Consider the following 25300-nt stretch of genomic DNA (forward strand, 5'->3'; position numbering starts at 1 on the left):
ATGGGTTTGAAATAGAGCAGTCTTATTAATAAATTTCTAAACCTTAGGGCATAGGAAACTCTGGACTAATTGCACAATCAGTACAATTAAAACTGAAGCGACACAATGCCAAATTGAAAGAACTAGTAGATCGTGGATTACAAGACTAAAGGAAGCCATGGAAGTACAGAATAAAATATAATGAAAGGATACCATCCACGTAGAGTATTCGCACTCCCCAAGCTACAGCATTCGATAGGATATTATTTCCATGGACAGATTCCTAGATGTGCCCAGAGGAAAATAAAAACACATTAATTAGCCTCCAATAATAATTTCAAGTGGATTGCTTTACTTTATTAGCTGCAAAGTATTGAGGTTGCCTGAATACATACAAGATGCTATACAAATGCAAGTAGTATTTTAATCTTTAACTGATCAGTGTGAAGAGTAGAAAACTGTGAGGGATAAGGTGGTTGAGAAATTTCCAGGTTGGTGGGGAGCAAGTAGTGATAATAGATTCAGAGAAATTTTCAATCTCTGATATGATAGGGATTAAACAAGTTAATGTCTTTGAATTTACTTCACTACTTGCAAATTGCATTGGAGAGTAGATTGGATTTATTTGTGATACCTTTTCAGTGATCATATTATATGGTGAAACTAAATGCAAATATTTAAAAAAAAACTTATTTCCCCTTTTCCTTCAAATCTATCCACTATCCCCATTAAAATTCAATCAGGTGCAGAACCACAGAAATTATTCCTCACCACAAATACTATGGAATATCAGCAAGACTAGGAAACACTGCTGGATCTTTATCCAAGGGAAGCTCAGCAGTGGCACAATAAAACACTTTTCCAAATACAGGTCTATGAGCGAGTCAGGACTTCCTTATCTGGCAACAATAGGCTCGGAAATACTACACATATTACAAATACTACAAATCCTACTAAGCTAATTCCACAAACAGGCGAACAGTTTTGTTCAATCCCAGCAACATTCACAAGCAAGATTGGTTCATTTCCATGAATTTACTGCTCTAAATGAACTGTCCTCTCTCAGTTGTTATACTAACCATTACATAGTTTGGACAAATATTATTGGCACTGGTGCACCAGACAAGAAAATTGCACCCTATGTTTGGTTCACATCTCATCAATGTGTAAACAAAGCTGCTCTTTAGATTACATACATTCCTGGTCTGCATGAATTTTCTTGAGAGTTTTATCTATGAATTGCATTTCTTCTAATTTGAGATATTGGTGCTCAGTATTTGCTTGCATATAAAATTCATTAATTTCCATCCTTAATAAAGCAATAGTCTTCCTTACAATAGATTACACATCGTGCTATAGTCTTGTAGATAGTAAATTAGAATTGAATTTGGAGAGCAGATTTAAACATCAATCACAGCAATTGTAAATTATTAGCTCACATTTAACATAAATCAAAAGTTCTGCTATTTCTAAACTTGGTTATATGGTTAGCACTCGATGTAAGATTTACTTTCAAATTTCGTTCCTTCTATAATTAAAACAATTTAAAAGGTTACATGCCCTATTCATTAACTACTTACCTGTTCTTTAACAACTTTTTTTACTAAGCTTTTTCCTCTGCTAACCTGTCAAATAAAAAAAAATATTGAGACAGAATCTTGAGCCAACAAGAATTTGCTTCAATTACAAAATATTCTAAAAACTTATAATTTAATTTTAAAACATTATCTTGCTGTCTGGTTTAAGTTCACACTAATTAAATTTCAAAGTGATTAATTTGTCCTCAATCATTGACAAATTAAGGAGGATTGTTATATAAAAATTAAAGCAACATGTCATTTTGCACCAAAAAGAGGATGGAAGATAAAGTTATATTATCAGTAAAAGGAAAGGATACCAAGACATAGCAAGGTGATCCAAAACAGTCAAAAAGATTATTTTGACACACCAATGAAGGGATTTAGGCTGAAGTTCGTGCAGCTACAAGCTCCTCTTCAGATGGAGACAATAATAGCAAAAACATGGAAATTATTTAAATTCTTGAAAATCATGCAACTGAGGTTCAAGACAATAAAGCAACTGGTATTGAACATGGTAAAATCTTAATGTTCTTTGTAGGAATATTAACATTTACACTGAGCCACAAAAGGAGATACAAGGGCAGATAACTGAATGACTACACCAGTGGGTAAATTTAAAGAACAAAAGAAGAAAAAATTACAAAGGAAATTCTTGAGTTAGGAACTATTACAGTTTAAACCATGATCGACAATAATGCAGTGATTAAATCTGGGGGAATGATTCAATTAACAAAATGTAAGATATATCAGAGCACTGTAGGAATTAGTGGAGGAGATTTCAAAGGTGAAGAGAAAGTCATGGAGGAATCTGTAAATAGAAATAAGAATTTAATTATTGAGACATACCTTAACCTGGAACAGTTTAAAAGTGATGGGTAAATATAACTTGGTGAGAGTTAGCATACAGATTGCATTCCTATTATTTGTAAAACTCAATTGGATTTCTGCAGCTCAAGGTTAAGACCAGCTCAAACATCATATAACCAAATAATGAAGTTGGAAAAAACAAACACAATAGCTGCAGATGTTAGAATCTTGAGCAAATTGTGTATAGATGACATTTAGACAGGTACATAAATCAAATGCAGCCAAGAGGGACTTGGTCAGCATGGATAACTTGGGCTGAAGGGCCTGTTTCCATGCTGCATAACTCTATGACTTGGTTATTTTCTACATTTACCTTTTTCCCTTTATCCCTATGGCCTTGCTCTTTTGTTTTCAGTACAGTGCACGACTTAGCACTGAACCATTCCAATTTACACTCAGCTGGATCTTACATAATGGATCTCATTAATCAATCAAGTTGAAGAACTGTCAATGAAATACAGTTGCTTTCCTACTTTGGAGATATCCCATATCTCCTGCAGAGGATGTATGTTGAAATGAATTTTCATATTCCCAAAATTATTATGTGTTAGTGCATTCGAAGTTGAAGTTACTTAGGCCACATTATTCAATTTGCAGTATCTGTCATTTACTGGACATTTAATCAGCATGTGCTGAAACTGCAATTCAGTGGAGATGTATATGCCCCCAATTTCACTGGGTGCCGATTCTGTTGTTTCCATTCTGCCATACTGAATTAACTGTATAGCAACAATCTCCCACCCTTTACATCAGCAGTCTCCACTACAGACTGATGTGGTGAGCAAGATTTTCTTTGATCATTTGGAAATATGCCTAAGGATGGGATATCTGAATTTTGTATTCTGTGCTCTGTCAACTATTGTTTGAGGTATGTCTTGAAGTCTGCTGTCATCAGCATGAGTGAAGATGCATGATCTTCACATGATCTACAATGTCTGCGCTACTCTGCCTCCTTCTCTGAACTCTTGTTGGTGAATCCAAAGGTTGAGTTAACAAACAGCATGTGCTGTGGCCTTCTAGCTTTTGGATCACCAGTGACTCCCATTAACATTGTATTCTACCTTTAACTTTGACCTACCAAAATAAACCACCCCACACTTTTCTGCCACTTCTCAACCTAACAATGCATCCTAACGATGTCCATTTGTAATCTATGGCAACCCTCCAGACTATACACAACATCATCAACCTTTGGGTCAAAAACTTTCAGATTTTGGAGCATTTCAGATAGAGGTACTCAAATGACTTTCATCAAAAAAAGTTATTACATTAAAAATTACACTTTACATATTAATTTCTAAAGATTGGTGCATAAAATCCAAACGAGAAACAACCTTTTCTAAATTTTGTCTGAGCAAATATTTCATCACCACTTTAGTGTTTACTAAATTTGCAGTCCTATAACGTGTACATACCATTTCCAATGTTCTACGTGAATTTCCTTCATAGCTTTCTCTCCGACTGCTTGGATGAGGAGATGTATTATCGGTGTTCTGAACAGAATCTGGGCTAGGTACTGGGGAATTTTTGCCTGGAATTCGTGCAAATTTGGCCTCATTTCTATTAGAAACTATGTAATCAATATCTTTGCTTAGAAACTTTTCAATTGTCTGTATAAAAATAAAATGCAAGAAAAATACATTAGGAGATTTTCAACATGCACAATTAATTCTATACAATTTACTTCATAAAGAGCATCTTGTTTCTAGTCAGAAAACAAAAGACCAAAGGTTTACTGATGAAAATTCCACCCCCCCATCAAAATGATAATTTGAAACTTTTTTGCTTATCAAAAAGCTGAATTATAGTACACACAGCATCCTAAGATGCAAACCAATTTGTTAGGACTGTCAAGAGTTTTGGCTCTTTGAACAACAGGAAGTAAGCTGACACTAATAATCCAACACTGTAAGTATTTATGGACTCAGCTGCCAAAGATTGATCATAATGATTTTGTTTTGTTTTCCTATTAAAAAAAAGATGATGGTCAAAGGTTCTTGTAAACAGCTATTAAAGATGCCTTGAAATAGGCATTTATAATTTAGCACAATGAACGCCAATTGGTCTACTGCATTAGCTTGAAATTCAGCCTGATTTCTGAACAAAATGTCCTAAAAGAGGATGTAGAAAAGAACATGAGTAAACAATGCAGAAGGAATTAAGATTCTGAAAAGAAAAATCACACTCATTTAATCTCCATAATGTTATACAATCCAAGTCTTTTTTTAAATCCTAAAAAAGCACATAATAACCTACTTACTATTCGTAAAATCAAAATCAATTGTAAGCTAAGAGGTGGTATTTCTAATCTGTTAAAAATTAATCAATTTATAAAAATGATAATTCTTGAACATACCCCTCCTAAATCTTGTAAATCCTTTTCTAACTTTTCCGTATGCTTATTCGAAGGCAGGTCAAGGTAAATGATTTTTCCAGTAAAAGGCTTTAATTTGATGTCTGTTGCTTTGTTACCACCTCGTTGTAATGCTTTTAGCACTCCTTTACTTCTTCCTGATAATCCATGTGCTGCTGATCACATAAAGATTCTACAATTAAATCACTTTCATTCAAATTGCAATTTAAAAAAAAATCATAAAATTAAACTTTGAAAAGAAGCAAGTCCGTGCTGCGAATCCCAATATCAGTGTTCAATAAAATAAGACAGTTCCAGCATCTATGAAGCCCTCTCTTACTAGGACTATGACTGGAGCTACTATTGTGTTAGTTTACCATCAGGAAGTCACTGCTATTTTGTATTTAAAATTTTCCTGTGATGTTCATGTTAAATGCAACCATTCTCAATGATCACTCTTGATAACTGTTATGGTTTTGTGCAACTGTTCTGTAAATGCAAGTTGTTCCAGAGCATGCAGACTTTTTGTAAGCTGTCCCTTTTTCATTGTATCTCAGTAAACGTGACAATAAACATTTCAATTCAAGATACCCTACACTTGAAGAAAGAGTTCATATCTTTTTTTAATTTTTTTTTTTATTTTTCACACTTTGAACCATATTGACCAAAATACACATAAAAATTTCCCTCTTGAATATACACAGTGTCATTTTCTCCCCTTTTCCCCCCTCCCTTCCCTCCCTCCTTCCTCCTTCACCCCCACTCCCCACCCACTCAACGTTCAACATATATGATACATTAAACCCATTAAACAATGTCATCACACAATGAAAATAAACAAGAAATTTGTGTCATCTACTTTTACATACTGGGTCAGTTCATTTTGTCTTCTTCTCATTCTGTCATTTTAGGTGGTGAAGGTCCGCGATAGGACTTCTCTGTTGTGTTCCATGTACAGTTCCCAAATTTGTTCGAATACTGTGATGTTATTTCTTAAATTATATGTTATTTTTTCCAATGGAATACATTTATCCATTTCTATGCACCACTGCTGTATTCTCAGGCTACCTTCTAATTTCCAGGTTGACATAATACATTATTTTGCTTCAGCTAAGGCTATCATAATAAATCTTTTTTGTGCTCCATCCAAATCGAGTTCAAGTTCTTTACTTCTTATATTATTTAGAAGAAAGATTTTGAAGCAGGCTGTGGTTACCAGAAGGAAGCAATCTTGAATATGTGATTACAGACACAATGATAATTAAAAGATTTATAACAAACATGTACATCAAACTGCAAGAGAAAGAGAACAAGGAAACAAGCTGTAAACCCAAACAAAAATGGGAACAAGATCTAAACAAAAAGATAAAGAATGAAACATGGGAAAAGCTATGCTCTGGAACTATGAGAAATACAATAAAAACGAAGTTACGCATGATAAAATATAATTGGTTACACAGGCTATATATCACACCCCAAAAGTTAAATAAATGGGACCCAACAGTATCAGACAGATGTTTTCGCTATAAGGATACGGGAACAACAGTACATGCAGTTTGGGCATGTGAGAAAGTGGAAAAGTTTTGGGAAGATCTAAATCAGGTATTAAATAAAATCACAAAAAGCAAAGAGTTTATATCTTTCATGGTGAATATTTCTAAAAACCTCAGAAGAAACAGGAATAGTTCATTTGCCATGAACTCTGACTCAAAAAATGATGGATGGAGAACAATAATTTAAAAATAAGATAGGAAAAATACAATTGTATTCAAATCATGTCATAAATGAAAGTAAATTATTGATGGTCACACAAAGATAACTGACAAACAGTTCATTTCTCTACCTTCCCCCAACAAGACAGAAAAATAAGTTGTAAATCACATCTTAATATTAGGATGCAGTAGAAGACTGAAGAAATTTGAGTCTAATTAAAATTTGGCAGATAGGAAAAGTAGCAGCCAAAGCTCAAAATTTCATGTCTTTTTATCTCAGGTTGTGGTGGTGGGGGGGGGGGGGGGGGGGGGGGGGGGGGGGGGGAGGGCAGAAGAAAGAGCTTTCTTCACATTGAGACTTGATTGAATCTATTTGTGATAAAATATTAACTTGATGATGATGATATTATTGAGGTATTTAAAAAGCTAAAGGATTTGCAATATCAAATATTCAGAGCAACAATGATATGCTGGACGAACTTATTGGGTCCAGCAACATCCATGGGCAGAAATGGTCAGTCGGTGTTTCAGGCCAAGACCTTTTATGGAGACCAAACCAAGGAAAGCTGTTTAGTAAATGAAGGGGGAAAGAGGTTGAGGTGGGGGGCAGCTGAGAAGCTGGGGGAGGTTGCCAAGAAGTGATAAGGACAGAAGATGGGATAAATAAAGACAGGTTGAGGGAGATACTACTGGGAGATGGGGCAAGTAAGAAAGAAAAGTTAGAAAAAGGGTAAGTAGAGAAGAGGTGAAAGCAATGGAATCAGACTGAGATGGAGGTTAGTTAAAATTAGAAAAAAAAATCAATGTACAGCAAGATTTACCTGAGGGGATGGAAGGGTGGGTGGAGAGGGAAATGTGAACCAGGGAGTCTCAAACTTCTTTTCTCCTTCATATACTTAATATCACTCCTTCCAACTTCAAGATTCCTTTCTTGTCATGTAATAATACAGAACATAAAATTGCCTTCTGCTTGCCATAAGGAAAAGAGTCACCATTAATGTTGCCCTGCCTGACACTGTGGAAGGAAACATGACTTTAATCAAGTAGACGCCAAGACAGAAGAGGGTGAGGGTGTAACTCACACGAAGTTGTTGGAATGTGATAAGGATGTGTCCTTTTTCCTGCTTTTCAATCTGTCTTGTAACCATACTGTGTGAGAGGGAGTACATATCCTGTAGGAATGATTGAAGACTTGTTTGTTTCAGGTTATAAAAGCTTGTTCTCTGCCTGATATGGGCAGAGTCTCTGTTGTGGACTCTCCTTGGTTAACCTTGTCAATAAACTCTTCTGAAACGATCTCCCGGGCTGTGTTTTCTATTTAAATAATTATAGAGTCCCGAAGAAATCGGCGACAGAATCTAGCGCTGCGAGCAGAATCCTTGTTTGCAGGATCACGGACAGAAGTGAGCAGGCAACAACCCTGACCAAGAACCTAGCTGAAAGGGGGTGAGGCTGATTCACACACCAAGAGGTGAATGTCGAGACCTCCGCAAGGTCAGAGTGAGACGCTGATAAGACATAGGTAAATTGATCTCTAAAGCAGCCCGGGGCGACTACGTGGAAGGAAGAGATACCATTGACGTGCATAAAGGTAGATGAAAACTGTTGTCGCTTTGCTATTTTGTGTATCCTAATTCTGTTAAGTCTGCAGACAGATGGGAAATTGTCCGACTAAAGAGACAGAGCCTGGTCGAGCGGCTGGTTCCATTCCCGGGATAAGGCTCAAGCCTGCCATGGGAAGATCTACGAAGGCGAGATCAAAACAACAACACAAACGAAAGGAACTGGTAGGAGGCCCACTGCAGCCTCCGGGCTCGCCAGCGGACATCATAATGAACGAGACAGGTAAATGGGACTATGCCTTACGATCTCTACAGATGGTACCAGGGAGACTGGCCATATGGTTGAACACTTGATTTAAAAGTAATATCCTATTTCAAAGATGACATTCAGTCAGGAGGAGGGGATCCGACGTGGGATGTTAATTATTTTAGAAACTGTTTTATAGCCTGAACAAAGGTGGCAGGGCGCCACCAACCGTGGCCTAAACCGCCGCAGAGTAAATCGCCTTCAAGCCCCACGAACCAAACGCCTCCATATCCTGACTCGAACGTGATGACCCCCCAACCTGTCCCGCTGCATCCACGATTGCCCACAAACTATGACACGAAATGACGGGATGATCTAATTCAAACTGCCGCCACTTATGACCACCAAGTGCCAGGAGCTGCCTTGCCAGTGGGGGCGGCGGCTGGTCAAATACATCCACCCGTACCCACTCCCGCAAGTGTCTCGCCTGCACCCCTGCATGAGGCCACGCAGCCCAGGGATCCCCCAGTGAGAGGGCACCTCCCAAGGATGGAGGAGGGCACTGAGGAAGAGGAAGGGGATCCCAGGACGCAGGTCCGTACCTGGAGTCAGACCAAAGCTGGTCTACCTGATTCTACTACTCGATACCCTAGAGTTATGATAGGCAACACCCCAATCTTGAAACCCTGGATGCCAACTGAGGTGCAGGATATGATCACTAATGCCCCTGACCCTGTTAAGGCCCCCACTAGATTTCACCACTGGCTGGACCAGACCTGCCTCCTTTACCATCCCCTACCAGGAGACGTCTGGGCATTACTTCAGGCCACTTACGGTTCTCATTGGCAGGTGGTGAAAGAATCATTCACTGTACCGCATGGAGAGAACAGGGATTGGAGAACAGACGACACTATGGAGGATAATGGGAATGAGTCCACTGGTTGCAAAACAGGGGAAGAGAAGCTATCGTGTGGAGTGCCAAAAGACACGGGGATATTGGAGAGGTCACCCGCTGTCTCTAGAAAATGGGAGATGAAATTATGGAATTTGTAATTCGATTTAAAAACACCTGGGAGGAAAATACTGGGGTGCCCCTACATGATAACTAGACCTTGGTGGTATAAACCTTGCTAAATTGTATGCTGTCCCAAAATGCAAAAATGTACAAGATGAAGCAATTGGATTGGCAAGGAAAGAACTGGACGGATACTATCACAGTATTGGCTAATATGGATAGGGAAGGACTGTTCATGCAAAAGGAAAAGCGAGCCAGACAGATGCAGGGAGAAGAGAGAGGACGAGGTAGATCCCGAAATAAGGGTAATGATCAGTGCCGCAACTGTGGAAAAAGGGGCCATTGGGTGCGGGAGTGTAGAAGTCAATCCTGAGGGAGAGGCTGGCAAAAGGAGGGTACCCGATGCCCGGAGGAATTCAGACCCCAGCCAGAACTGTGACGCCTATGGTCAGCGACCCCAATTCTCTTTTCAACAAAAGAACCCATAGGGGTGCCCAGAGGAACCGGTGGTGCAGGCTCCCCTCATCCAATTGTCCTCCAGCAGAGAGACCCAACCCATGATCAGTGTAAAATTGGAATAGAGGGAGAGTTTAATGTTGGTTGATACCGGAGCCACCATGTCCTCCATACCACCATCCTCGGGAGTGCCCTTTAGTTATAATTGGCAGCATTGGTGCATCTGGTAGTCCCATGATAGATCCGCTTTCAAAACCAATGACCCTAATGGTTGGAGACACCAAGATACAAGAAGAGCTTATTGTTTCGGCCACTACCCCTGTCCCCATAATAGGGAGACAGACTCTATGCAAAATGAATGCGACATTGTACTGTACAGAGGAGGGAATATTTATGGATTTACCCATCTCTTGCGCATATCAGCTCACCCGCAGAACGGCGGACGATGAACTCGATAAGAATAGAAATCCAACTCACTTTGGCTGGTGGCGAGAGACTAACCCCTTTCTCGAATAATTGGATGAAGTAATGAGGTTATTACAAAGGCCACAGGAATTTTCGGCCCTGCAGCAACTGGGTGCTTCCTCCAAATTGTGGCCGAGGTAAAGGACCTCCATGTGACATCTTGGTATTTTGTGCCCGGAGAGGAGGTCCCACATATAACAGAACAAGGGGACTTTGAGGAAGTAACTGTGGGACCACGACTGTTTTTCGGACCAGAGGGGATAGGGGCACAGGCCAAATTAAGCCTGGATCAGACATCTCATTTCCGACTGCCACACATAGGCCCACACGTCACCTTGGCGGTGCATCGGCCTCATCAGACGAAAGACGCGGGACAGATAGTCACGACTTTCCAGAAACACGATCACTAGCTTCTCAACACCGGGCAGAAAGGGCTTGCGAGGCATACGCTGACTTACAGTTGAAAGGAGATTTTAGTGTAGACATCCTCTTTCACTCCCCTGACATATTCGGATGGGAAGAAAAATAGTGCTGACGTCCTTCTGCCGAACCTGTCCGCCAGAGTCAATCCACTATAGATGGTCGGCTGCCCTAACGCAGGTCTCCATGAAAGTGTGAGCACAGTCAAATATGCATGTGAGGTTTCTACATACTGCCCCGCCACATAAAGTTACAGTGAGGGAGAGAGCACCCCTGCCAGCAGTAAAACAATATTGCCTTTCTCCGGCCGCTGTTGAAGGCATAAGAGGCATCATAGAGGACCTGGAACGACAGGGTGTGCTTGTTCAAACACAAAGCCCCTGCAACACACCAATCTTGCCCATACCAAAGAAGAATAAAAACGTCTGGAGATTTGTCCAGGACCTCAGGGCCATAAACGACATTGTGATGCCAACCGACCTGTGTTCCGCCTTCTTCTCCATACCACTCGCAAAAGAGAGCCAATACCTCTTCACTTTTACCTATGAGGGCCAACAGTATACATGGATACGCCTTCCCCAGTGCTATACTAAAAGCCCAACCATGTACACAGCCGCTGTGCGAAGAGACCTGACAGAGTTTGCCCTACCCGGGGATTCGACCCTTTTGCAATATGCGGACGACCTGCTAGTAGCCTCCCCTGACGATGCTGCATGCGTTGAAGATACAACTCCTCGCCTGCTGGGGCCACCATGTCTCCATGCAGAAAATGCAATTCTGCCAGAAGGAAGTAAAATATTTGGGATATATTTTACAGGAGGGAGAGCAAAGAGTGGGCCCAGAAAGGATAGCAGCTGTATGCCAGATAAGCAAACCAACCACAAAAAGGGAATCCTGGCTTTCCTGGGCATGGTGATACTGCAGACAGTGGATACCAGAATATCGAGAAATGGACGCAGCACTAAGAGCAGCTACTGTGAAGGGAGAACCAGAGGAAGTGCAATGGACGAAGGAAAGAGAGCAAGCCTTTCTGAATCTTAAACAGGCTCTGACTCAAGCCCTTGCTCTGGGCCTCCCTAATTATGAGAAAACCTTCATGCTATACGTAACGGAGAAGAATGGATTTGCTTGTGGAGTTCTGATGCAACAGCACGGAGGAGGGAAGAGACCTGTAGCCTACTACTCCACCAAACTCCCGTTAACAGTAATAGGGATGCCCCCGTATCTGTGGGCGGTGGCCGCCACGGCAGATAGTAGAAAAATCAGTATTGCTGATGCAGGATCGATCATGCACGGTGGTCACGGATCATGCTGTACTACTGATGCTCAACTCGACATCAACACAGCATTTCACCACAGCCCGAAGGACAGGATATGAGGTGGTGCTGTTATCCCGACCCAATTACACTTACAAAATATTGGGCTCTTACAACCCTGCCCACCTATAGCCTGAAACAGAAGAGGAAGACCACGAAGGACGTGACTGCGTGGCACTGGCCGAGCTTGTGACCAGCCCAAGACCTGACCTAAAGACTGACCCAATAGAAGCAGATGTCACCTTATACATTAACGGGTCTTCACACCGGCCCCAGGACGAGGTGTTATATGTGGGGTACGCCATCGTGAACGATGACGAAACTATAGAAGCATATGCCCTACCGGAAGGCACCACCGCACAAATGACGGAACTGTTCGCCTTAACTAGAGCGTGTGTATTGGCAGATGGAAAAAGAGCAAATATCTATACTGATACTCACTATACTTTTGGGGTGACCCACAATTTCGGTCAGATATGGAAAAATAGAGGGTTCATAACAGCCAGTGGGAAGGGGATAAGACATGCAGAAATGATAGAGGGGCTATTAGAAGCTATCCAACTCCCGACAGAGTTGGCCATTGCTAAATGTCAGGCTCACACCAATAAGAACGATCCTGTGTCAAGGGGAAATGAGCGGGCCGACATGGCGGCCAAACTAGTCACCAGCTAACAGAACCCCATGTAACCCATGACCCTCAAACGAGAGGTCAACACTCCCGAGCAATATCAAATGATACAGGAATTAGAATTGAAAACTGCACAGGAGGGGGTTTCTGCCCAAGAACAGCATACGTGGGAAACCCACGGATGCCAGATGGTCAAAGGCATATGGAAAAGCAACGATGGTCGAGTGGTGTGTCCAAGAAGCCTATACCGGCCTATAGTGCAGTTAGCACATTGATGAGCCCATTTGGGAAAGGCAGGAATGCTACATAACATAAAGCAAATTTGGTTTGCACCTGGAATTTCTACCAACATAGAACGGCAGATGAGAAACTGTCTGATCTGTCAGCAAAACAATCAGGGGCGCTTGCCTGCCAAATTTGATAAACTTCCCCTTGCTCACGCCCCTTTTGAGAATTTGCAGATTGACTTTGCCCACATGCCAGCTTGTAGAGGGTTTAAATATCTATTAGTGATCATTGACACGTTCACACGATGGATAGAAGCGTACCCGACCAAAAGGGATGATGCTCATACAGTAGCTAAGATTCTGATGAAAGAATTGATTCCCCGGTATGGGATCCCGCGGGGAATAAATAGCGACTGAGGTTCCCACTTCATGTGGAAGATAGTGACTGCAGTAAGCGAAATAATGGGCATAGATTGAAAATTCCACATCCCGTATCAGCCTCAACCTTCGGGTATAGTGGAGAGATTAAATGGAGAAGTAAAAAGGGGATTGGAAAGAACGTGTGGCAAGACAGGACTACCCTGGCCAGAAGCCTTGCCTATAGTATTATACGCCCTACACAATCAGGTAAATCAGAATACAAAATTGACACCACACGAGGCTCTGTTGGGGCACCCTATGAGCACTGGAATAAGACCCCCCTATATGCCAGAATAGTTTTGGATACAGGAAAGCACTCTAGCATATGCCCAGGGGTTGTTTGAAGCTGCCCTTTGAATGTATGATAAGATGAAAGCCACCCAGGGACCATGGCTGGAGGGAAACACCCACCCATTTTTACCGGGATATCAGATAATGGTGAAAGTGATCATGACTGTTCCTTTCTCCCCTGGGTGGAAAGGAACCTACCAAGTCCTCCTAGTCACAAGAACCGCCTTAAAGTTAAATACACTGGATGGCTGGATCCACGCAACCCGGTGTAAGTCATTCCGGGAGGATGATACAGACAAAGGCGATGCTTGCATGGACAACAATCAAGATACTGGGGCTAATAATGGGGGGATTGACAGAAGTAACCACAGAGGAGACAGTCGAGATCTTTCCCAAGGAGAACCCCGACGCTAAGGGGTGCTGGACAACTCCACTATCCATCGTACAATGATCTGGAATGGGAATATTGAATGCTGCAGATATTGAGACACTGCAGAATAAGATACAGAAGGTAGGGACTAAGGTTGGGGAAGGAATCAGAATCAGAAATGCATAGGGAAACACGGTGCAGGAGGAGACAGAATTGGGATATCGGGCCCAAATGCGAACATGGACCTATTCCGCGCGACTGATGGCTGAGATAGGAAACGTCTTTGGGGAAACCAGGGTGGTGCACAACTATACGAGATGTGTCCTCTCAGAGATCTTGATTCAGTTACTATGGGCAGAACTAGAAAGAAAGATATTGTCTCACCATACAGCAACTTGGAAAATTATGTTTAACCTGACGCAGTATTGTCCCTGCAGACCCGCAGCATATATGCTGTGACCTTAGGGGATGCAATGTCACCATGCAGCTGGTGAAGGAATAGAACGTATCCACCTGGTGCCAGTTCATGCCAATCCCCCAACTGTTCAGAGCCCAATTCTGGGAGCCGATATTCCGAGGAACCTGGGTAGATGAGGACGGTCGCACACACACCGAACAGTCTTGTGCCCAATGGTCTGATGGGATGCTATGTCCGCTACATTCTGCTCTGTATGACCCATGCACTATGAGACATACAGGGCACATGCACATGGCTGCTAGTGGCCGTAAACCGGACCGTTGTAGTGGAGGTGCGATCTCATGAAGTATGTATGGACGGGCATTCAGAGATAATCGTGAACGGCCAAAAGACACTCTCTCCCCCTCTTCATGGTTGTTTAGAAAAGGTCTACACAATCCATATCCCTAGGGAGAGTCATCTTTTTCGCATAGGTTCTATGACATAGGTTAGTGAAGATAGAACTGCCCACCTCAACCCCTGACTCGGGTCGACAGGGAACTATAGCCAGTTGCAGCAGATGCTAAACGAAAATGAGCAAATCACCGTAATGCTCCAGAAACTAGGGCACACCTTAAGCCAAGCTAAGGTTGACCTGACTTACAAGGAGGGACAACTGGTGCAAATAGCCAACCAGGTCACGCAACTTAGTGTCCATCACTGGTGGGGCATTTTTAAGCGATGGTCACCCAGAGCCTCGACCACCTTGCATGGCACCCTGCTGTGATTATGGTCGCGGCCCTAGTGGCCTTACTTATGGTGATCATTTGCATGTGGGTTAGAGTGCACATACTCGTGGAACAGGTTAACGAGACAATAAAAAGGGTACAGCGGTGAGTGAATCAAGAGGCCATATCCAATCATCAGGACAAAGAGGATGCTCCCTTAGTGGTGTAGTTCTTTGATCTACAAGGAGGGAACTGTGGAAGGAAACATGACTTTAATCAAGTAGACGCCAAGACAGAAGGGGGTGAGGGAGTAACTCACTCGAAGTTGTTGGAATGTGATAAGGATGCGTCCTTATCGGTTTCCTGCTTTTCATTCTGTCTTGTAACCATACTGTGTGAGAGGGAGTACATATCCTAGAGGAAGGATTGAAGACTTGTTTGTTTCGGGTTATTAAAGCTTGCTCTCTGCCTGATAAGGGCAGAGTCTCTGTTGGTTAATCTTGTCAATAAACTCTTTGGAAATGATCTCCCAGGCTGTGTTTTCTATTTAAATAATTAAATAGAGTCCTGAAGAAATCGGCGACAGACACCCACCCCTTATAGTATGAAAGATAAGAGAGATAAGCAAAAGAGAATACCTTAAGAATTACTGAGTCTGTGGATTCACCTCCAGCACTCCCACAATCTCTATAGATTCAGATTTCCATTTGATCCACAACCCAACTTCCAGATCCAGACCTCTGATAAGATCAGGAAGCCTTCAGCTCCTGAAGCCCTTTGGGACCCCCTTCTTGCCCTCAGCATCTTCTCAAATCCAGGTTTTGACACCTGGTTCCCATGAGCCAGTCTCCAGAAACCCACAGCCTGTGCAGGACCACTGACCTGTACCTGCAGCCTGTGTGGGTCCTTCAGCCACTGAGATTCTTGCTGGTCTGATGCCTTGGGGTCACTCTAGGGACATCTCCTCTCCTCATTCTCCATGGGGGTGGTGGGGGGGCGTTCTCCCCGTTTCTGGTGCCATGCACTAGTCTGCTTTTCTGCCGGACTCTGTAAACCCCTGTGGCCTCTGCCAAGCACAACTGTTGCAGGATTTTGGTTTTAAAATACTGTTGGTCCCTTTAACAGAGAGTTTAATGCCTGTATGGAACCAGGTGGTTGAATCCTTCAAAACAGCACAGTATATCTGCTCTCCCACACTTAACAACATTTTAATTTTTTTTCAGCTCAATCCTGACAAAGCATTGACTGACCATATACCAGTCCAAAATCTTTATATTTTCTCCTCTGCTTAGCAAAACTGCCCTGACCCTTTTATTTTTTGAATATTTTATTTTTGTTTTTTTTCCACATACATATCAACAATTTCTATTTACAAGATTATATAGAGATAAAAATATATATATATCCTTTTCTTACAAACAGAAGAGCCCCTCTCCCCACCTCTTCACTGTATGAATCCATACACTGTCAGGGCTTACAGTTGGATGATAAAAGAAAATCTTGATTGGGGAGGATCACATATTTTTATAATAGTAGCACCTTTTTTTAAATTACATTTGGCCCCCTATATAATCCAAATATGGTTGCCATATTTTTATAAATATGTCGTATTTGTTCTTTAGATTATATGTGATTTTTTTCCATAGTAAACAACTGTTCAACTCTGTCTTCCATCGTGCTGCCTGTAGAAGGGAGTTCAATTTCCAAGTAATCACAATACATTTCTTAGCCACAGCTAAAGCTAATTTAACAAATAAAATTTGGAATTTAGTTAGTTTGTTACTTATTTCAATAAAGTTTCCCAAAAGATTAATCTCTGGGTTGTACACGATGGCCACCCCTGTTCTTAGTATTTCAGTAATATTTTTCCAGAAAGCCTCACCTTCACACACAACTATGTAGCATGTAGAAAAGTTCTTATTTATATTCCACATCTAAAGCACATCCCCAATATTTCCAATTTTGAGTTATGTAATTTCTGTGCTGTGAAGTATAATTGGTGTAAAAAATTATATTGTAATTCGCATCTTGCATTTATAATTGACATCATGCTATCCAAACACCAATCAGACTAGCATCTTTCCATTATGGCAACTCCTAAATCCGACTCCCATCTCTCTCTTGATCTCTATAAACCTGGTTTTGCACTTTCATTTTGGAGAGCAAAGTACATCTAAGATATAAATTTGGATGTGTTCCCCAGTCAAATCATTCATTCCATCTCATTAATTTCAGGTGGGGCAAAGTTTGATCCCCATCTTTTTCTTAAGAACGATCTTAACTCGAGAAAGCAAAAGAAGTTCCATTAGCTACTCCATGCTTATTTCTTAATTATTCAAAAGACAATAAGAGATCCTTCCATATAACACTCATCAACATATCTTATTCTTTTGTCATACCATGAATTCAATATTTTGTTATCCAGGTTCATAGGTTGTTTTTACATAATGGTGCCCTCAGTGATATTTCTACTTTTCCCCCCAATACATTCATTTACTTCTTATCATATTCTAATCATGTGTATTAATATAGGATTGTCCTTTTTTTTGTTATTGACTTGACATTCCACTTATAAATAAAGTCATTCATTGTCTGCTCTTTAATTGAATCAAGGCCCATTCGAAACCATGAAGGGGGACTATGATAAAAATCTTGCTTGTCCTGATAGATAATACTTCTTAAAATCTGGGAGTCTAAGTCCTCCCAATTTATAATCCTGTGGTTGGTGTGCCGTGCAACAAACAAAAAAAAGCCACACAGAAGCTGTGAGTGAGTTGAACCAACTAACTGACTTTATTGGAACTTTCCAAGAGCTTATCAGCACCACTCCCATGATCCTTTTCATACCCTCCCACTGGGACCATTGTGATGTCAGCCCAGTGTGAGCCTGCACCTATGTAACCTGGTTTGCTTGTGGATCAATGCAGCTCACTACATGACACCCCGCAGAACTGGCGTTTGGAGGGTGCCGAGTCCACCGTTCATAAACAGTTCGTACGTTTGGGAGGACGACCTCTCCGCCGTGGGGCTGGAACAGTTACTGGTTGGTCAAGGTCAAGGTCAAACTATGGAGTTTGAGGCGGTCAACCATGAACATTTCCTGTCTACCCCTAATGTCCAAAAGGCACATAGTCCCATTGTGTTGTAGCACCTTGTAATGGACTCTTGTATGGCACTGAAGGGGCGTCCAATGCGTGCCTCTCCTTATGGAGTTGTATCCCGAGTCTTCGAGATCCTTCGGGATGTAGGATAGAGCTGTCCGTGGCAGGAGGTCGGTACGGGGGCCAAGGTTCGCACCTTCTTGCGAAGTCACGTCAGCAGCACTGTAGGTGCTTCCTCCTGACTCTCCCAGGAATGTCAGTGGGGCTGCATAGACAAGCTCAGTGGAGGACGTGGCCAATTCCTCCTTTGGTGCTGTGCAATGCCAAGGAGCACCCAAGGCAGCTCATCCATCCAATGCCGGCCTCAGAGCTGCGCCATGAGGGCCGCCTTCAAATTCTGATGAAACCTTTCCACCAGATCATTAGAATGTAGGTGGTAGACTATGATGTGATATAACTGGATCCCTAGGAGCTGTGCCAATGCTGCCCATAGGCCAGACATGAACTGTGCCCCCCCCCATCCGACATGATATTGGAAGGAAGGCTGAAATGGGCTATGCAGTTGGTGATGAGGGCCCTGGCACAGGATGTCGTGGAAGTGTCCAAGAGCGGGACAGCTTCCGGCCATCTAATGAACCTGTCCACCATCGTGCCAGGTACGTGGCATCTTTGGAAACCGGCATCGGTCTAATGATATCCACATGACATATGTTGGTGGGGAGGATTGATGAAGGGCTTTCACATGCCTCTGCACCTTGGATGTCTGACAGTGCAGGCAAGTTTTGGCCCTGTTAACGCAGGCCATGCCACATGAATCTGTCTGCGACCAGTTGAGTTGTTGCCTGGATAGATGGACGTGATGCCTCCATGTGGCGGGAACGATGGGCCTAAGTCGGCTGGTGGACACATCACTGAGAAGTGTGGCTTCAGATGACCTAAAATGCAGTCTTCCAGTTGTAGCCCCAAGGTTGCTGGTATCCCACCATCCTGCCACTGGGCCGCTGTGACCACTGCATAGTTGATTCTGTGGGACTGGGAATGCACAAACAGGACTGACGTATGGTTCAAAGCATCAGCCATGAGGTTGTTCTTGCCTGTAATGTGCTTGACAGCCGTTGTGTACTCTGAGATATGAGAGGTGATGCTGCTGCCTTGGAAACCACGGGTCTGAGACCTTGGCGAAGACAAAAGTGAGGGGCTTGTGATCGGTGAAGGTTGTGAAATCCTGTCCTTCAAGGAAGTAGCGAAAATGGTGTATGACAAGGTAGAGGGCTAGCAACTCCCTGTCAAACGCATCAAACTTCTGCTCTGGAGTTGGCAGGTATCTTCTGAAGAAAGTGAGTGGTCTCCAATGTCCATCAATCATCTACTCCAGAATGTCGCCAACAGCTGTGTTGAAAGCTTTGACTTTGAGGGCGGTGGACACATCAATGGACGGATATACTAGAAGGGTGGTGTTGCCCAAAGTGTCTTTGGCCTGGTTGAAAGTTGCCGAAGACTCCATGTCCCAGCTGAGTTCTTTGGTCTGACCAGACAGCAGCTTGAAAAGAGGTCACATGATCCTGGCAGCTGATGGCAGGAATCCATGGTAGAAATTGACCATCGCAACTAACTCCTGCAAATCTTTGAACGTAGTTGGCTTGGTGAACATTACAAATGACTTCAATCTATGACAGAAGAGGGACTGCCCCATGTTGATCAATGGGGTGGCAAGAAAAAGTTTGAAAACCATTGCTTTAATCATACCTAATTGATTCGTTATTTGACTATTTCATAACTCTAAAGGAAATGGGCCTATAACAATTTTTCTCAAGCAAAATATTTCAGTAACAATTGGGTCCACAGCAGTGATTCTCAACCTTCCTTTCCCACTCACAAATCACCTGAAGCAATCCTTTACTAATCACAGAGAATCGATGGCATAGGGATTACTTAAAGCGGTATGTGATTGGAAACGAAAAGTTGAGAACCACTGATCTATACATACTTTCTTGTTTTTCCATTATGGTAATAGTTAACAGTGAATGGTCTGAAAAAAGTCTTGCCAAAAACTCTGTTTTTACCACTCTACTTTGTAGCTGGGCAGACATTAAAAATAAGTCAATCCTCATATGTGAATCAAGAACGAATAGTCTGGTTCTAAGAGGTTGAGCCGGCTCCATATATCAATTAAATTTAAATCCTTCATAAATGACAATCGTTTTTGCAACTTTCACCCTTTTTACTGTTTTTGCTGATTCGTCCAAAATTAGATCAAAACAAAAATTGAAATCTCCAATTAATATATTTTATCTTCCCCCTGCGGATTTTGAAAATATATCCTTCATAAAGTCTTCAACATCATAATTTGAGGAGTAAATATTCATGAATGTCCGCAATTCTGCATAAATTTTACAGTGTGCCATTACAAATCTTCCAACTTGATCGGTTAAAGTTTTTTTTTATTATTATTGGTATATTTTTATGAATTAAAATCTCTACTCCCCTTGCTTTTGAACCAAACGAAGACATTTTTACTTGCCCCACCCATCCTCTTTTTTATTTTGCATATTCCAATTTGGTTAGATGTGTTTCTTATAAAAAGATTACATTTCCCTTTAATTTTTCTTTAGGTATGCCAAGACCCATTATCTCTTCACCAGCCCGCTAATTTTATTAACACTGACTAATAAATTTTAATGTTCTGGCCATATTCTTATTTAAAACAATATTTTTAATAGTAAAATCTCTTGACTCTTTAAATAATAGTGATCCTTCCCCTTTAAGAAAACACACAATGTCTCTGCCCCGACAGTGATGTATAAGTAGCCCCAAAAGCCCACGGAATCTCTCAAGGAAGAAGAACTCCTCCCTTTACTGCCATCTTTTTTTGCTACTCCTTTCCAGGCACCATTCTCCCCCTTAAACTGGAGTTTCCACCTTGCTACCACTTTTCCCAGATATTTTTTCCTTTTTCTGAGCTCTGTTAGGATTTCTATACACTTTAATTTTGAAACATAAGTACAAGAAGGAATTGTTTTTTTAAAAAAAATAATCTTTTACTAAGTTCCATTATAAATATCTTCACAATTTTCTCGCTCGGCATGCTTGATTTTTTTTCTTTTATAAACTTCACAGAAAGTCTTCCACCTTGTTCTTGTTTTTTTGAAAATGTTATTTATAGTTTTACAGACTCAAGTTATACAAGCATTGTAGGGGAACACTCCTCCCCTTATACAAGTCATTCTTTATTGAGTCCTCTTTCACCATCTTTCACCCTCCCTCCTGCTCCTATTGTTCACTATAGGTAATTTTCTCAGGGGAATACAGCTCTGCCTCTTCGTGTTCCATCTTGTTGTGCTTACCTGAGAGTCCAATTTCCAGGTAACCATTATGCATTTCCTGGCCACTGCCAAGGCAATCTTCACAAATTAAATTTGGTTTTTGGACAATCTCGGACTCACGTGCATAATAAGAAACAGTGCTGGATCCTGTGGATACTCTACCCCTGTAATTTTTTCCAAAATGTCCCCAAGTTCTACCCAGAAGGGTCTCATCTTAGTGCATATCCACGATAAATGCACAAAGGTTCCCGTATCTATGCTGCATCTAAAACACAATTTGGAGATTTCTCATTTTACCCTATGTAATTTTTGCAGCATAAGATATAGCTGGTGCAAGAAATTAAATTGCAACAGCCTGTATCTGGCATTAATAATTGCCGTCAAGCTGCCGCGACAGAATTCGAACCAGCATCATTCGGGAATTGTTGATCCTAAATTCAACTATCATCTTTGCCTCAATTTATGGAGGCCCAGTTTCAGGCTCTCATTTTGGAACAGGAGATACATAGCCGAGATAAATTTACGTGTGATCCCCTTTCAAATTAGAGCCTCCCTATCACAACACAGCGACAGAGATGGACCTAATTTGTCCCTCAAAAAGGATCTTAATTAAAAATAACAAAAGGTCATCCTGGCACTGAGCTTCAGTGAGCACCATGTAGCCTACACCCAGAGAGTGGGCACATACCGCTAGACCAAAGGAGCAGGACAGGGCATCAGCCACATTACTCCTAACGGAGATATGTTTAATCCTGGTTGAAAACTTGGATATGCAAGATAGGTGTCATTGCTGGCGGACTGACCATGGATCTGATGCCTTTGCGAACGTTAGCGGTTTGTGGTCAGTAAAAACCATGAAGTCCCTGCCTTCCAAAATAAAATAACGGAGGTGTCTGACTACTAGGTACAGCGCCAGCAGTTCCCTATCGAATGTGCTGTATTTTGTTTCCAGAGGGTGGAGGTGCCTACTAAAAAATGCTAGAGGCTTCCATTGTCCATTGGTATACTGTTCCAAGACCCCACCTTCTGCCACATCGGACACGTCTATCGTCAAGGCAGTTGATGCATCCATTTGTGGATGGACCAGCAATGTTACCTTTGGTCTGCCAGAAATCTACCGTTGTCTCTTTTGTCCACTTGAGTTCTTTGGCACCGCTGGACATAAGGTCACAGAAGAGTTTCATAATATGAGCTGCAGCAGGTAGAAAGCAGCAACAGAAATTGACCATTCCCATAAATTCCTGGAGTCCTTTGTTTGTATTGGGCCTCATGGATTTGAGCATGGCTTCCACCTTGCTAGGCAATGGAATAGCACCCCGGCTGCCTATCTGATGACCCAAGAACTCAATAGAGGACTGGCCGAATCTGAACTTGGCAGGCTTCACATTTATCCCAAACTCCTGTAGGCAGTGGCAGAGTAAACACTGCAGGTGCTCTTTTTCGGAGTGGCTGACAACAAGTATGTTGTGCAATTATATGAGAAGGAAGTCCACGCCATGCCCCACTGCATCCATTAATCGCTGGAATGTTTGTGCGCATTTTTGAGCCCAAAAGGCATTCTCAAAAATTCGAAGAGGCTGAACGGTGTTGTGATGGCAGTCCTGGGCACAACCTCTGGGTTTACAGGATTTGGTGGTACCCACATACCAAGTCAATTTTAGAAAATATCCTGGCCCCATGAAGATTAACTGAAAAATCCTGTATGTGGGGCACAGAATAGCAGTCTGTAGTGGTAGTATCGTTGAGACGCATGCAATTCCCGCAAGGTCTCCAGCCTCCCGTGGCTTTGGGCACCATACGTAGCTGGGAAGCCCACGGGTTTTCAGACCTGCATATGATTCCAAGCTCCTCCATTTTGTGGAACTCCTGTTTTGCAAGCCGCAACTTGTCGGGTGGCAAGCGTCGGGCTTGGGTGTGTAGTTGAAGTCACTGGTTGAGGATGTGGTGAGCGACACCATGTTTGGGTGTGGAAGTGGATAACTTGGGAGTGACAATGTCAAGAAATTCTGCAAGAAGTTTGGCGAATTCATTGTTAGAGTACTCCACAGCGTTTAGGTGCGGGGCGGATATTTTGGCTTTTCCAAGGCGGAAAGTCTGGAATGTTGTGGTGTTCACCAACTGCCACCCTTTTAAGTTGACGATCAGTGAGTGGGCATCTAGCAACGGCCAGGACACAGCAGCAAGAATGAACTTCCATGTGAAATTATTATTGCAGAATTTCAGGGGTATAGTCCGTGTGCCGTATGTACAAATCGAACTGTTATTCACCACAGTGTGTGCTAGATCCGTGCTTTTGGTATGAGTGTCAAAGCCTGAAGGAGGAAGGACACCAGTCTCCACACCCGTGTCCACTAGAAATTTGCGCTGGGAAAGTAGCCATAGCGATGAATGGCCAGGTGTTTCCGGAAAACTGCATGGGAGTCGGCAGTGGCGAGCTCCAGAACCCCAACATTGATGATAAAAATACAAGGTGGTTATCACGGAGTCATGCTTGTCAGAGGGAAATTGAGCCCTTGTCATCAGCATTTTTGGAGTCTAGGCCTTTGGGTGCGACGCAGTGCTAATTTCTGTGGGCCTTGCATCTTGCTGTTTTGTGCACCACAGAATGTCTGCATGGGCGACCACTGTTCAAGGGTTATCAAAGTCCTCGTCAGCCAACATAAGGCTGATGTCTTCTGGCAAAGAGAAAGCAAGGCCTATGGCCGTCTGCTAATGCCAACATGTCATTTATTGACTCCAATGGGGAGAGGTCCTCCCTCAGGCCATCGATATGAAGGAGCCATGCAGCCCACTCGCGTCATGAAAGACAGTAAATCCGAAGAAGAAGGGCTTTAGGGCTTCATACTTGCCAAGAGCTGGTGGGTCCCAAAGGAAATCCACTGCTTGACAGCAGAGTTCAAGTCGAGGGCGCTTACCACATGATAGTACTTAGTGTCGTCCAATTCTGTCCTGCGAATCTGGAACTGCTCCTCGGCCTGCTCAAACCAGATTCAAGGTTGAGTGGTCCAAAAGACAGGCAGTTTGAGCGAAACCACTGTGTTGTCCACGTAGGGTCCAAATCAGTTTGTAGTAACTGCGTTGCAGTGCGAAATGAAGAACAAGAAAATAATCAGAAGTAGCCAAGTCGAAGTTCAGTAAAAGTCGTTTACTCAGTCATGCGCAGCTTTTGAAAACCCCGTGCGTTCCAAATGACACTAATTGAGGTTCAATTAAGCCTCTGGCGAGCCACTACACTTAACCTTTTCTATCAATACAGAACTCAACAACTTCTACCCTGGAAGATTCATATTCTTCCCGGATAGCCTTAAGCATGAACATCCATTTTTCTAGTTTTAGGTAATCCCCACCTCCATCTGGTTCTACTGTGCCAGTCTCTTCTTTATCTAACGCAGCTTTTGCGTTTCTCTCTAGCTTCTCTCCCACCTCCCAATGGATTCCCCCCTACTGTCTCTTCACTTCACTTACCTTCTCTCCAATATCCTATCACCTCTTGGCCCCTCCACTTCTTCTTTCTCTCTTCATTTACTTAGTATCACTGCCCCTTCTATCTTTAGTCTTGATAAAGGGTCCAGACTTGAAACATTGACTAAACATATCGACGATGGCTGGGGCCTGACCCAATTATTTCCTCCAGTATCTGACTGTTTGCTCAAGATTTCCAAATCTGCAGCTTTTGTGTTTATCCAGTAAATATCAAGAATCAAGAAACAATTTCTGCTGCTGAAGGGACCAAAAATGTAGCATTATCTTAAAACTAGATTCACCAGGACATTATTTGAGAAGGAATGTTTCCATTATGAGGATCTACCAATATCTAGGGAACATTAACAATTGGATGCAAAA

General features: G+C 42.3%; 1 protein-coding gene across 7 annotated transcripts in view; it reads right to left on the reverse strand.

Annotated features, from left to right (window-relative positions):
* Nucleotides 1–25300, reverse strand: part of LOC138751686 (protein DBF4 homolog A-like) — an 83896-nt gene that overhangs the window by 39430 nt on the left and 19166 nt on the right. For 2 of the 7 annotated variants that reach the window (XM_069914280.1, XM_069914279.1), the window contains exons 2-6: nucleotides 15353–15447; nucleotides 4783–4952; nucleotides 3842–4036; nucleotides 1560–1604; nucleotides 193–262 (exon numbers count right to left, since the gene is read on the reverse strand). In XM_069914280.1, the coding sequence (XP_069770381.1) occupies nucleotides 193–262; nucleotides 1560–1604; nucleotides 3842–4036; nucleotides 4783–4952; nucleotides 15353–15407 (535 nt within the window). In that variant the 5' untranslated portion in view covers nucleotides 15408–15447. Of the gene's footprint in view, nucleotides 1–192; nucleotides 263–1559; nucleotides 1605–3841; nucleotides 4037–4782; nucleotides 4956–15352; nucleotides 15448–25300 lie in introns of all 7 variants that reach the window. The other 5 variants (XM_069914281.1, XM_069914286.1, XM_069914285.1 and 2 more) reach the window with 3 other exon arrangements.

This window comes from Narcine bancroftii, chromosome 1 (assembly GCF_036971445.1).
Source record: "Narcine bancroftii isolate sNarBan1 chromosome 1, sNarBan1.hap1, whole genome shotgun sequence".
In the NCBI taxonomy this organism is placed as follows: Eukaryota; Metazoa; Chordata; class Chondrichthyes; order Torpediniformes; family Narcinidae; genus Narcine; species Narcine bancroftii.